Source organism: Carcharodon carcharias, chromosome 2, assembly GCF_017639515.1.
Source record: "Carcharodon carcharias isolate sCarCar2 chromosome 2, sCarCar2.pri, whole genome shotgun sequence".
Classification (NCBI taxonomy): domain Eukaryota; kingdom Metazoa; phylum Chordata; class Chondrichthyes; order Lamniformes; family Lamnidae; genus Carcharodon; species Carcharodon carcharias.
In genome coordinates, this window is record NC_054468.1 from 192553314 (window position 1) to 192567560 (window position 14247).

Consider the following 14247-nt stretch of genomic DNA (forward strand, 5'->3'; position numbering starts at 1 on the left):
CCAGGCAAGTGGGGAGTGTTCCATCACACTCCTGACTTGTGTCTTGCGGATGGCGGATAGGCTCTGGGGAGTCAGGAGATAGGCTACTCACACGATTCCTAACCTCTGACCTGCTCTTGTAGCCACAGTATTTATATGGCTAGTCCAGTTCAGTTTCTGGTCAATGGTTCCCCCAGGATGTTAATAGTGGGGGAATTCAGTGATGGTAATGCCATTGAATATCAAAGGGTGATGGTTGGATTGTCTCTTGTCGGAGATAGTCATTGCCTGACACTTGTGTGTGTCGCGAATGTTACTCACCACTTATCAGCCCAAGCCTGGATATTGTCCAGGTCTTGCTGCATTTGGACATGGACTGCTTCAGTATCTGAGGAGTTGCAAATGGTACTGAACATTGTGCAATCATCAGCGAACATCCCCGCTTCTGACCTTATGATGGAAGGAAGCAGCTGAAGATGATTGGGCCTAGGACACTACTCTGAGGAACTCCTGCAGAGATGAGATGACTGACCAACAGCCAGTACCATTTTCCTTTGTGCTATGTATGACTCTAACCAGCAGAGAGATCCCCCCCCGACCCCCCTCCGATTCCCATTGACTTGAGTTTTGCTAGGGCTCCTTGATGCCACAATCAGTCAAATGCAGCCCTGATGTCAAGGGGAGTCACTGTCACCTTAGCTCTGGAGTTCAGCTCTTTTATCCATGTCTGAACCAGGGCTGTAATGAAGTAAGGAGCTGAGTGGCGCTGGCAGGACCCAAACTGGGCATCAGTGAGCAGTGTATTGGTAAGCAAATGTTGCTCAATAGCACTGTTGATGACCCCTTCTATTACTTTGGAGATGCTGGACTGATGGGGTGGTAATTGGCCGGGTTGGATTTATCCTTTTTTTTTTGTGTACAGGACAAACCTGGGCAATTTTCCACATAGCCGGGAAGATGCCAGTGTTGTAGTTGGACTGAAACAGCTTGGCTAGGGGCGCAAGTTCTGGAGCACAAGTCATCAGTACTATTGCCGGAATATTGTCAGAGCCCATAGCCTTTGCAATATCTAGTGCCTTCAGCTATTTCTTGGTATCACATGGAGCGAATCGAATTGGCTAAAGACTGGCATCTGTGATGCTGGGGAACTCTGGAGGAGGCCGAGGTAGATCTTCCACTTGGCACTTCTGGCTGAAGATCATAGTTAATGCTTCAGCCTTACCTTTTACACTGATGTGCTGGGCTCCTCCATCATTAAGTATGGGGATATTTGCAGAGCCTTCTTCTCCAGTGAGTTGTTTAATTGTCCACCACCATTCACAACTGGATGTAGCAGGATTGCAGAGCTTAGATCTGATCCGTTGGTTGTAGGATAGCTTAGCTCTGTCTATCACTTGCTGCTTATGCTGCTTGGCATGCAAGTAGACCTGTGTTATAGCTTCACCAGGTTGACAACTCATTTTTAGGTATGCCTGGTACTGCTCCTGGCATGCCCTCCTGCACACTTCATTGAACCAGAGTTGATCCCCTGGAAGGCCACCAGTATTTTTTTTTTCTTAATTAATTCATGGAATGTTGATCTGGCTGTCAAGATCAGCATTTATTACCCAATCCCAATTGCCCTTGAGAAGGTGGTTGCAAGGTGCCTTCTTGAAAACGAAGTGGCTTGCTAGGCCATTTCACAGGGTAGTGAAGAGACAACCATATTGTGGGTTTGAATTCACCAATGTTTCAACAGTTCAGCTTATTGTAAGAGGTAATCCATAATTTCCAGAAGAATGAAATATTGACCGTTAAACCCTGAAGTGGTGACTGTCCCATGTTTAAACAACCAGGCTGCCGCATTCAGCTAAAATGGCAGCAACAGAAGCAACCAAGTCTTCTCTTCCTGGGATACTTACTCAGAAATTCGCAGTATGTTCTCTTTACCCGCTTCAATCAGTACACTGACAGAATTGTTGATGTGTTCCACAGTTAGTAATGCACCTACAAAAGAGAAGAACTTTAAGTTTTGTATTAAATACCCACTTTGAGTGAAGTAACTTTCTACACATTCAAAAAGCATAATGCTAGAGTAAGAAAATCACATCGGTAGGCAATACCATACTTAGTGCACAAATGCAATGATTTTTGTAATGAATAGCTGATATGGCTACATTGCATTACAATTTACACAAGTTACAGAAAATTAAATATTAATTCCCTGATCCTCAATACTCAATTCTTCTGGTCAATGTTTGCAATAGTGTGATTTGAACACTAAAATTAACTCGTGCTTAACAGAGATTTAAAGCTATATTTACTATCACAAACCTTCCCCTCCCTTTATCTGGAAAAATGGTTTCTTTACAAATCCTGCATATAAAAGGTTTGCTGTTTCTTTCCTAAAAGTGAACAGAGTGACAACTGCGAGCCCCAACCAGAAATTTATTTTGGCATTTTAAAATATATTTATAAAAATGGATTTTAATTGTATAGAAATTGACTGATTTTAAAATTACTGAAGGGCTGTAAATGGATATGACACTTCAAAAATGCTTTCAGTTCTGAGCAATGGTTCCCATATCAATCTTGCAAATTCAGCTGTACTGGCATTTCAAAATAAAATGATTAACCCTCCCTCAAAACTTTGTTCCTGCTCCTTTCCAGCAAAATTATTCAAGTTTACTTTTGTCTAAAAAGTGACAAGGATGTGAAGTTCCATAATTTCACACTGTATTTTAATAGGCCTTGAACAGTTCACCTGATATCTCAGTTAGGAAAGGAACATAGGGGATCCTCAAAGCCACAGGAATGGGAAGATTTTAAGAGATTTAAGTTGTACATCAAACAAAGTATGAGCTTAAGCTTTAAAAGTGAAAACAGAAATGCTAGGTTATTTCAGCATCCAGCCTAGCTCTACTGGCTAGTGGAATTGCTGCATTGCAGATTGGATGCAAGATGAAATGTCACCTAAAATAATATATAACCCACTGACCTTTCCAACCAATCATGTGATGCTAGACAGCATTAGGAGGTATGTACAATAGAGGATCCACCATTTACTAGCAGTCACCTCATTCTAACTTTTCAGTGGATAGGTCAAGGATCAGAGGTGTACATGATATTTCAGTCGCACCTCACCTTGACAGTGTGCATCTCATCTGCACTGCAGCAATTCTACTAATCAAAGCGGCTAGACTGGCTGCTCCCACAATCAATACTGATGGCCTCTTACTACTTTTAGGGAAGATCTATTTCAGTTGCAACGTAACAGGTTGAAAGACTTAGAATTGGATCATTTAGATTTTCTTTACACAATGCCACAGTATCATTCAAAAGCCAGCCCAAGTAGAATATGACTATCATAGGATGTGGGAGAGATAAGAATGGCCAGCTAAACTTATTTAATCACCAATTTCAGATAGAAAAGCCTAAGGCAGTTTGGTTTTTTTCTACTATTGGAATGTTGATAATGGATCCAAGAATAGATTTTTTCCAAGCTAAAGAGTCAAGTAATGAACTTCAATTTAAAAATCAAAAATCCATTAATCGGGAATTTTGCATACAGTCTCTCATGAACTCAATGCTTGCATGTAATCAGTAAAGCAAATAGTAGTGTACTATATTATAAATTGGCATAAAGTAAATGTAATACAAAATAGACTTCTGTACATTGTTACCACCCTCGTAGAGACCAATAACAAGAAAGGAATCTCCAAACATGCCAACGAAGGTATCAATGGATAAGATTTGACTTTTTAAAACTTTTACTGTAAGTCAAACCCAAAATCAACTTCATTATTAAGTGTGCATAAACAAAAGGATGGTATTTCAACAGAAACAATGAATTTCTCTTTAAATAAATTGATACAACACAGATCGGTTTCACAGCTCTCTCAGATGTGGCGCCAAGTGCAGATTCAATTTCTTTAACTCTGCCTCCGGTACATAGAATCTCTCACTTTTCCCACTCAATGGATTTGGCCCTCGTGTTGGTAGCCTTATTCCATCAGACATCCCCGGATACAGTTAACACTGAAAAGGTACACATCTATAAACCCTCTCTCCTTTGAGTCGCAACAATTCTGATGGCTTAGCTTTGCAGAGTTACTTTTCAACTGACCAACCAACAACATCCGGTTCATGGTCTGGCCACCTGATACAAACATTCAGCTCTTTAGCATGCCGAAGCTAGTCACACCACTTTTAGGATTCAGTCCCTCTTAGCTAGTTTGCACGTTGCTTCACCAAGAACCTCTGAATTTCTATTTTCTTTTGCTGCCAAACAGAAAAGAGGTTTGCTTGCCTCTCCAAAACACCCCAGTTCCACAACTGTGCCCCGCTGCAGAATGACAGATAGAAAAATGACACCCACCCCGCCCCCATCAACTTATATTAGTCTTTTTTTAAACCTAGCTTTCATCCCCGAGGTAACCTCAATCAGAGTCTAGCTTTGGAAGTGCTGTCAGTACCAGGAAATCCAATTAGCCCCCACCTCCCTTTATAGAATTATCTTAGTTTCACTTTAAATTTAAAGGGATATCTCACAAATACAAGCTTTTTGTCAAGCACAGAGCTCATCATAAAATCAACAGTTTTTAGTCACTCTTAGATATGCATTAATTTGGAGGGAGGCTGGGAGCAGACATTTTAATCAGGTCTCTCTTCCTACATTACATGTTGGAATAGCTGGCTTTGAAAAGCTGGCTTACAACAACACTCCCCATTGGCATCACATTATATTCTGCATAAAACATCATGCAGATGCTTTGAAGTACATAAATCCCAACAAAAAGTGAGACACCAGTATGTACACACAAACTTCCATTATTAAAACTTAAAACTTTAAACATTACAGGTGAAATCTAAATGAATATAAACCCCTTCAATTCAAGTCACAGATACAACCAACTGAAATAGACTCCAGTCAATGGTCTAAGTATTTTCTTAAGCAACGTATTTAGTTTGCATCATCTGAATTTCCAAAAGAAATGCACTATCATGCAATTTCAAGGAACACTGTTGAAAATGTAAATCTTAAAACACTGGGGCTTTGAAAGCACCATCTTTCAGCAATCAACTAGCATCAGGCAGGCATTTAAGACTCCTGTGCTGTATGGTATGTTAAATATAGCAAAAAAACCAAGGTACCAAGATGGTTTGAGTTTCACTAAACTAGTCACTTTCCCATTCAACCAAAGTTTCTGTAGAGGTAGAACTTCAATATTTCTTAGATTCCCAAAATGTACCGTGGTGCAGCAAAAAGCAAAGGACGTAATGAAAGTGTAAGACCAAAGAATTTCTCAGCAGACTATTCCATATTTGATGGATAAAGTCAATTCTGTCCCCACCTGCGATAAATGTATTTACACTGCCCAATAGAGTTGATCCTGAAGCCTAATTCACACTGACTCAGCTGATATCAAGTGTTCGTGAAAACTGGTTTTAGTGTCTGTAAGCAACAATAGGAATGTTTAGAAGAAAAACCAGTCAGCACTCCCATTCATCACTAACCCCTGCTGGAGAGTGTACATATGGACACATACGTTAATACGGTTTGGTGTAAAAATATCAAGCCTCAGTCCAAGGACATGCTGAGATTTACCACAGAGCTAACTTGTGAAGAATGGTTTTTAGGCACAGAGCTGATGGGCAGTCGGCACAAGAACCATACCCAGGAAAACACCACCTTCATGAGGGTGGGCGTAAACTCACAACATTCACAAAATTACATCACACTGCTCAATAATCTCCAAAGCAAATCGCTGAAAAATTCAGAAATAGAATTGCAGCTTACTCAATATGAAATGCATGCTCTCACCCTATAGGGCCATACCCCATGTAGCTGTGCAGAGTATATGGGTACAGAAGTCAAAGAGAAGAGAGCCTTTCCCCCATCCCAACCCCAATGCAAAGTGTGCATAGAGTACTCATATCAACAAATGTGGGTTTAATATCAGAGTGCTCAGTTTTGTGCTGAATTACAACAGTTAGAGCACTGCATTGCAACATTAGCCATAAAGAATTCGGAAGAATCTGATACAATGACAGGTCTATCTCACCCAGTCCCAACGAGCAAACCATCATCGCTGCCCGTCATTCCTTCGGATTTGCTTGTCCAAAGACATCCCATCTCTCTCCCCTTTCTTTCCATTCCTTCCTCATTATTGCCACCCTATTTCCTTAACCAAGGTCCCCCTTAATCCTTCCCACGTAAAGTGAATGGACCAGTAATCCAGAGGTCTGGACTAATGCTCTGCAGCAGATGGGGAATTTAAATTAAATTAAACAAAAATCTACAATCAATAATGGTGACCTAGTCTGCTCTAGTGTGACCGCACACCCACAGCAATGGGTTGACTCTTAAACGTCCTCCGAAAAGGCCTAACAAGTCACTCAGTCGTGTCAAAGAGCAATAAAAGTTTAAGAATAAAATTGAACAGACCACCCACCATTGACCTAGACACTGGGTACAAAGGCACACTCAGCCCAGCTGACCCTGCAAAGTGTTCCTTGTTAAGTAGGGACCTGTGCCAACATTGGGAGAGCTGTCTCAAAGATTAGTCAAGCAGCAGCCTAACAGTCATATTCACATAATTATATCTTTCAGCCAACATTCTAGACTCCTCCATCACCATTCCACCAGTAGGACAAACCCACCAGGTGCGGCTGCATAGTGGTATTACAGCAAGGAAAAAAATGGCACGGAGTTCTCAACATTTACTCCTGACCCCATGAAATCCCATGATATCAAATATGGGCAAGGAAACTGCCTGTTAATTACTACTCATCATCTTCCCTCAACTGATGAATCAGTAACCTTTCATGTTGAACACCACTTGAAGAATTGAGAGTACCAAGGGCATAGAACATACTTGGGGCCAGATAACTTCAATGCCCATCAACAATTGGCCTACTAACCAAGGGTAGCCAAAATTTGAAGGACATAACATTTGCCATATTGAGCCTGCGTGGTTAAAAAAACAAGGAAAGAAACTACTTGTCCTCATTATCACCAATCTGCCTGTCGCAGATTCATCTGTCCATGACCACAGCATAGTCCTTGTGAAAACAATGCTCTGTCTTTACACTGAGGAAATGCTCCATCGTATTGTGTATGACTAACACTGTGCTAAATGGGATAGATTCAGAACATATCTGGCAGCTCAAAACTGAGCATCCATTAAGCCCCGCAGACCATCAGCAGCATCAAAATTTTATTCCACCACAATCTGTAACCTTATGGCCCAGCATATCCCTCGCTCTATCATGACCACCAAGCCAGGAGAACTACCCTACAACAAAGGGCTACATGCACAATAAACAGTATGCTATAGACAGAGCCAAGCAATCTTACAACTAACAGATCAGGACAAAACTCTGCAGTCCTGCCACATCCAGTCTTGAATGGTGGTGGACAATTAAACTAATAGGAGGTGATGGCTCCATGAATGTCTGCATTCATAATGTCGGTGGAACACAGCGCACAATTGCAAAAGGCGAAGATGGAGTGTTTGTAACCACCATCAGCCAGGAACGTCAAGTGGATTTTCCATCTCCTCCTGAGGTCCCCAGGATCACATATCAATCTTCAGCCAACTTTTTTTTTTATTAATTCATGAGGTGTAGACATTACTGACTAGTCCAGCATTTATTGCCCATCCCTAACTCCCCTCGAGAAGGTGGCTGTCTGCTGCCTTCTTAAACTGCTACAGTCCACGTGTTGTAGCAACAACCACAATGCTGTTAGAAAAGGAGTTCCAGGGTTTTGACTCAGCAATGAAGAAACAGCGATATAGTTCCAAGTCAAGATGGGATGTGTCTTGGAGGGGAACTTGCAGGTGGTGGTGATCCCATGGCATCTGCTGCCTTTATCTATTTAGGTGGTACAGGTTGCAGTTTGGAAGATTCACTCCACATGATATCACAAAAGGACTGAGTGCATTAAACACAGAAAAGACTATGGGCTCCAAAAACATACTAGCTGTAGTGCTGAAGACTTGTAGTGCACCAGAAATAGCCACATGCCTGACCAAGATGTTCTAGTACAGCTAAAAAAACTGGCATCTACTTGACAAAGTGGAAAATTGTCAAGGTGCGTTTTGTCCACTAAAAGCAAAACAAATTCAATCTGGTCAATTACCATTGTAATTGAATCTCAGTGACATAAGGAGACTACAAAAGGACATGGATAGGTTAAGTGATTGGGCAAAGGTCTGGCAAATAGAGTATAAGGTGGGAAAATGTGAAATTGTGCATTTTCGCAGGAAGAATAAAAGAGAAGCATATTATCTAAATGGTGAGAGATTGCAGAGTTCTGAGGTGCAGAGGGATCTGAGTCCCCTAGTGCATGAATCACAAAAGGCTAGAATGCAAATACAGCAAGCAATTAGAAAAACTAATAGAATGTAATCATTTATTGTGAGGGAAAGTGAATACAGAAGTAGGGAGATTAAGCTTCAGTTGTACAGAGCACTAGTGCTGAGTGGATGATCCATCGCAGCTCCTCTGGAGGTCCCCAGCTTCACAGATGCCAGTCTTCAGCCAATTCAATTCAATCCACGTGATATCAAGAAACAGCTGAAGGCACTGGATACTGCAAAGGCTATGGGCCCTTACAATATTCTGGCAATTGTACTGAAGACTTGTGCTCCAGAACTTGCCGCGGCCTTAGCCAAGCTGTTACAGTACAGCTACAACACTGGCATCTACCCAGCTAGGTGGAAAATTGCCCAGGTATACCCTGTACACAAAAAGCAGGACAAATCCAACCCAACCAATTACCACCCCATCAGCCTACTCTCCATCATCAGCAATGGAAACGGTCATCAACAATGCTATCAAGTGGTAGTTGCTTATCAATAACCTGCTCATTGATGCCCAGTTTGGGTTCCGCCAGGCCATTCAGCTCCTGATCTCATTACAGCCTTGGTTCAAACATGGACAAAAGAGCTAAACTCCCGAGGCGAGGTGAGGGTGACTGTCCTTGACATCAAGGCGACATTTGACCAAGTGTGACATCAAGGAGCCTTAGCAAAACTGGAGCCAATGGGAATCAGGGGGAAAAGTCTCTGCCGGTTGGAGTCATATCTAGCACAAAGGAAGATGGCTGTGCTTGTTGCAGGTCAGCCATCTCAGCTCCAGGACATCACTGGAGGAGTTCCTCAGAGTAGTGTCCTAGGCCCAACCATCTTCAGCTGCTTCATCAATGACCTTCTTTCCATCATAAGGTCAGAATTGGGGATGTTTGCTGATGATTGCACAATGTTCAGCACCATTCGCGACTCCTCAGAAACTGAAGCAGTCCATGTCCAAATGCAGCAAGACCTGGACAATATCCAGACTTGGGCCGACAAGTGGCAAGCAACATTTGCGCCACACAAGTATCAGGCAATGACCATCTCCAACAAGAGACAAACCAACCATCACCCCTTGATGTCCAATAGCATTACCATCACTGAATCCCCCACTATCAACATCCTGGGGGTTACCATTGACCAGAAACTGAACTGGACTAGCCATATAAATACTGCGACTACAAGAGCAGGTCAGAGGCTAGGAATCATGTGACAAGTAACTTGCCTCCTGACTCCCCAAAGCCTGTCCACCATCTACAAGGCACAAGTCAGGCTTGTGATGGAAAACTCCCCACTTGCCTGGATGAGTGCAGCTCCTACAACACTGAAGATGCTGCACACTATCTAGGACAAAGCAGTCTGTTGATTGGCACCACATCCACAAACATTCACTATCTCCACCAACAATGCACAGTAGCAGCAGCATGTACCATCTACAAGATGCAATGCAGGAATTCACCAAGGCTACTTAGACAGCACCTTTCAAACCCACGACCACTACCATCTAGAAGGACAAGGGCAGCAGATAGTTGGGAACACCACCACCAGAAGTTCCCCTCCAAGTCACTCACCATCCTGACTTGGAAACATATCACCGTTCCTTCACTTCTCTGAGTCAAAATCCTGGAATTCCCTTTCTAACAGCACTGTGGGTGTACCTACACCACATGAACTGCAGCGGTTCAAGAAGGCAGCTCACCACCACCTTCTCAAGGGCAATTAGGAATGGGCAATAAATGCTGGCCCAGCCAGCAAAGCCAATATCCCGTGAATGAATAAAAAAAAATAATGAGACCATATCTGGAGTACTGTGTACAGTATTGGTCACCTTATTTAAGGAAAGATATAAATATTCTGGAAGCAATTCAGAGAAGGTTTACCAGACTAATTCCAAGAATAGGTGGGTTGTCTTATGAGGAAACGTTGGACAGGCTAGGCTTGGAGTTTAGAAGAGTAAGAGGCAACTTGACTGAAACACAAGATCCTGAGTGGTCTTGACAGGGTTGATGTGGAGAGGATGTTTCCTCTTGTGGGAGAATCTAGAACTAGGGGTCACTGTTTAAAAATAAGGGGCCACCCATTTAAAACAGATGAGACATACATTTTTCACTCAGAGGGTCACGAGCCTTTGGGACACATCCTGAAAAAGTGGTGGAAGCAGAGTCTTTGACCATTTTTTTAAGGCAGTGGTGGATAGATCCTTGGTAAGCAAGGGGATGATAGGTTATCAGGGATAGGTGGAATGAAGATTTCAGCTTACTATCAGATCTGCCACAATCTTAATAAATGGTAGAGCAGGGTCAAGAGGATGAACAGCTCATATGGTTTGAATGTTCATATGATGAAAGATGTCAACAGTGCTATCAAGCAGCACTTACTCAGCAATAACCTGTTCACCAAGGTTCAATTTGGGTCCACCAGGACTAATCCACTCTGGACATCATTACAGCATTGGTCTAAAACATGGACAAAAGCCAAATTCAGGACATGAGGCAAAAGTTACTGCCTTTGACATCAAGGCAGCATTTGGCTGAGCATGGCACCAAGAAGCCAGAATCAATGGGAATCAGAGAAAAAAAACGCTCCACTCGCTAAAGTCATACCTAGGACAAAGTAAGATGGTCTTAAGGAGTCAATTATCTCAACCCCAGGACATCACTGCAGGAGTTCACCAGGGTAATTTTCCAGGCCCAACCATCTTCAGCTGCTTCAATGACCTTCCCTGTATCATAAGGTAGAAAGTGGGGACGTTTGCTGATGATTGCAGTGTTCACAACTCCACATATAATAAAGCAGTCTACAACTGTATATGGCAAAACTTGGCCAACATTTAGGTTTGGGCCAATATGTGGCATGCATCTTACTTGCTACTTAAGTGGCAGGAAATGACCACTGCCAATAAGAGAACCTCACCATCTACCCTTGACATTCAGCAGCATTACCATCATTGAACCCTTCTCCATCAATATCGTGAGGGTTACCAGTGACCAGAAACAGAACTGGACCAACCAGATAAATACTGTGGCTACGAGCGGTCAGGGGCTGGAAATTTTGCAGCAAGTAACTTACCTCCTAACTTCCCAAAACCTGTCCACATTCTACAAGGCAAAACACAGGACTGCAATGGAATATTCCCCAGTTGCCTGGATGAGTGCAGCTTCAACAACACTCAGAAGCTTGACATCATTCAAAACAAAGCAGCTCTCTTGACTGGCACCTCATCCACCACCAATCATTCACTTCCTCCATCATCTGAGTGTGCCATCTGCACTGCAGCAACTCGCCGAGGCTCTTTTGACCGCACCTTCCAAAACCGTGACCTCTACCACCTAGAACGGCAAAGGCAGCAGAAACATGGGAAAGCCACCACCTGTAAGTTCACCCCCCAGTCACATATCATCCTGACTTGGAAATATATTACCGTTCTTTCGCTGTCGCTGGGTGAAAATGCTGGAACACCCTCCTTAATAGCACTTACATGGCTTGTAACTGTTTAAGAAAGCAGCTCACCACCACCTTCTCAAGGGCAATCAGGGATGTACAATAAATGCTGGCCTTGCCAGGGACAGTCACATCCCATGAGCGAATTAAAAAAAAATCACTGCCACACCACTCTTTCAGGGCAGACTTAATAATAGCAATTTTCATGCTAAAAGCAACAATTTTTTTTTTAAATTCAAAACCACACCCCATTCATCGTCCAATTAAAAATTAGTCTGCATAGCTCAAACCATGGCTGCCATACCTCCAGAATATAAATTGCACCACATCACCCCACCTTAAAAAAATTTATGTAAACTCAATTGGTTTCAGTAAAATTTGAAATCATAATTTTGAGGGGGAATAATTAAACTGAAATTTAAAGCATTTAAATCAGATTGAAATAATTTTACCAGAACAAACCACTTTAAAAACAAGCACTGTGAAGCAAGAATTCAATCAATGCAGAAAATTATCAAAAGTGCAAAGCTAATTCAATGGACAAAATTCATTGTATAACACTACTGTTTTTACATATTTAAAAGAACTTCCTACAGAAATATTAACTCCAATATTAGGATAGTTAGAAACAGCGAAAGTGAAACCAAATTAACAAGGCAAAAAATTGCAAATACTGTAGAATAAAAATGCCGGCGAAGGGACTGTACCCGAAACATGACCCTATATTTCTTCCTTTCAACATTGTCGAGGGGTCACACAATTTTGTTTTTTTTTAAATGTCAGAAGATGAACACAAATTGTCAATAACTGACAGTAATTAGAGTTCAAAGCTCGCCATACTCTGTATATTAAAACGCAGAGTCCCCTCCCCCAGGACATGCCTGCAGGGGTGCTAATCCCAGGCTCCAAGATCAGTCTGCCCCACACATGATGCAATGCCGTGTGCTGTGGGGGGCCGAGAGGGTTGACTCCCCTCGGCCAGCCCGGCCGCTTACCCGACCGGACACTTACCTAAACAAGGGCTGGAGACATTCACTGACAGACTCAGAGCCATCTGCCGTCCTGTTAATAACTGCAACCCAACCGACAGCTACCACTACCGTTCTTCAACTGCTTCACTCAAACTCGCTCCCACGATGAAGTGGTACTGGCACTACTTCCGAGTGTCACACCAAAGCCTCCCCTCACTTCCGGTACCACCCCTTATCCTTACCCCACATTCCTCATGACACACATTGCTCAGTCATCTCAGGGAATTAAAGTAGTTCTGGTGTAAGAAAAAGATCAATTTAATTTGTTCAAATCAGTGCTAGGGTACTTAAGGAAAAACAATGCAAACCTATTCATACCAATGTTCATTTTTGCACAGAGGTCACCATATGGACAATATTCTACATAACTGCCACGTATTTACCAAGCCTCAAGCCAGACAGACTGAGCTGGAGAGGGCAGGGGGCGCCTGGATCACTCCTTCCTGATGTTCATCTTTGTAACTCTTAAAAGCGGATATTTGCAACAATAAATCACAGAAGCAAGTGGCAAACAGATTTCTGTTTTCCAAACTGCATATGATAAATTTGAAATTAGCAGCAGAAAGAAACATTGAAAGGGACTAGCAATTAGTAACACAAAATGTTATAATGAAAATAACAAAATGAAAAAAATGATGGTAGGATTCCAGGGGTGAAGGAAAAATCTAATTATGGAGGATAAAACTATGAAAGAAGTATTAAATATTTAGCTTTTTCAAACAAATAAATTGGAAGTGAAATGCAGGCTTACTAGAGGATGATATACAATAATTGGTTGTTAAATTGAATTATGAAAAATTGACACAAATCAAAAGAATAAGTCATATATCTGATGGCATACACCCTAGGCGAGTGATTTTCAATGTTTTTATTAAGGAACCCTATAATGTTTTGTGAAATTCTGCGGAATCTCAGTCCGCTCCTCCTCCTTCCCTCCCACTGTATATACATATAAAATATATTAACTATAAAACAAAAATGAAAACAAAGTAAAACCCAATTGAATGAACAATTATTTTTCATTAAATATAAGAACAATATATCTTGAAAAGTTTGGTACAATTTTCAAATCACCTGAAAAATCACATGAAACCCTTTAGGGGTGCATAGGAAATCCTTGGGTTCCAGGGAATCCTGGTTGAAAAACACTGCTTTAGACTTTTGAAGGAAGTCTGAGTGGACATTACTTGTTCTAACCACAATCTTTTGCTCTTTAACTATGCAATTGGGGATTAATGAGTGCATCGGGAAATTAATAATGGAAAGAAGGGAGATGGCGGATAAATTAAACAGGTACTTTGCTTCAGTCTTCACCATAGAGGACACAAGTAACATTCCAGAAATTGCTGTAAATCAGGAAATGGAAGGGATGGAGGAACTCGGAAAAATTACAATCACCAGGAAAGTGGTATTGAGCAAATTGTTGGGACTGCGGGCTGACAAATCTCCAGTTCCAG

General features: G+C 41.9%; 1 protein-coding gene across 2 annotated transcripts in view; it reads right to left on the reverse strand.

Annotated features, from left to right (window-relative positions):
- Nucleotides 1-12937, reverse strand: part of eprs1 (glutamyl-prolyl-tRNA synthetase 1) — a 73117-nt gene extending 60180 nt beyond the window's left edge. The window contains exons 1-2 of one of the 2 annotated variants that reach the window (XM_041217187.1): nucleotides 12771-12937; nucleotides 1881-1965 (exon numbers count right to left, since the gene is read on the reverse strand). In XM_041217187.1, the coding sequence (XP_041073121.1) occupies nucleotides 1881-1965; nucleotides 12771-12813 (128 nt within the window). In that variant the 5' untranslated portion in view covers nucleotides 12814-12937. The remainder of the gene's footprint in view (nucleotides 1-1880; nucleotides 1966-12770) is intronic. The other variant, XM_041217198.1, reaches the window with a different exon arrangement.
- Nucleotides 12938-14247: the final 1310 nt, after the last annotated feature.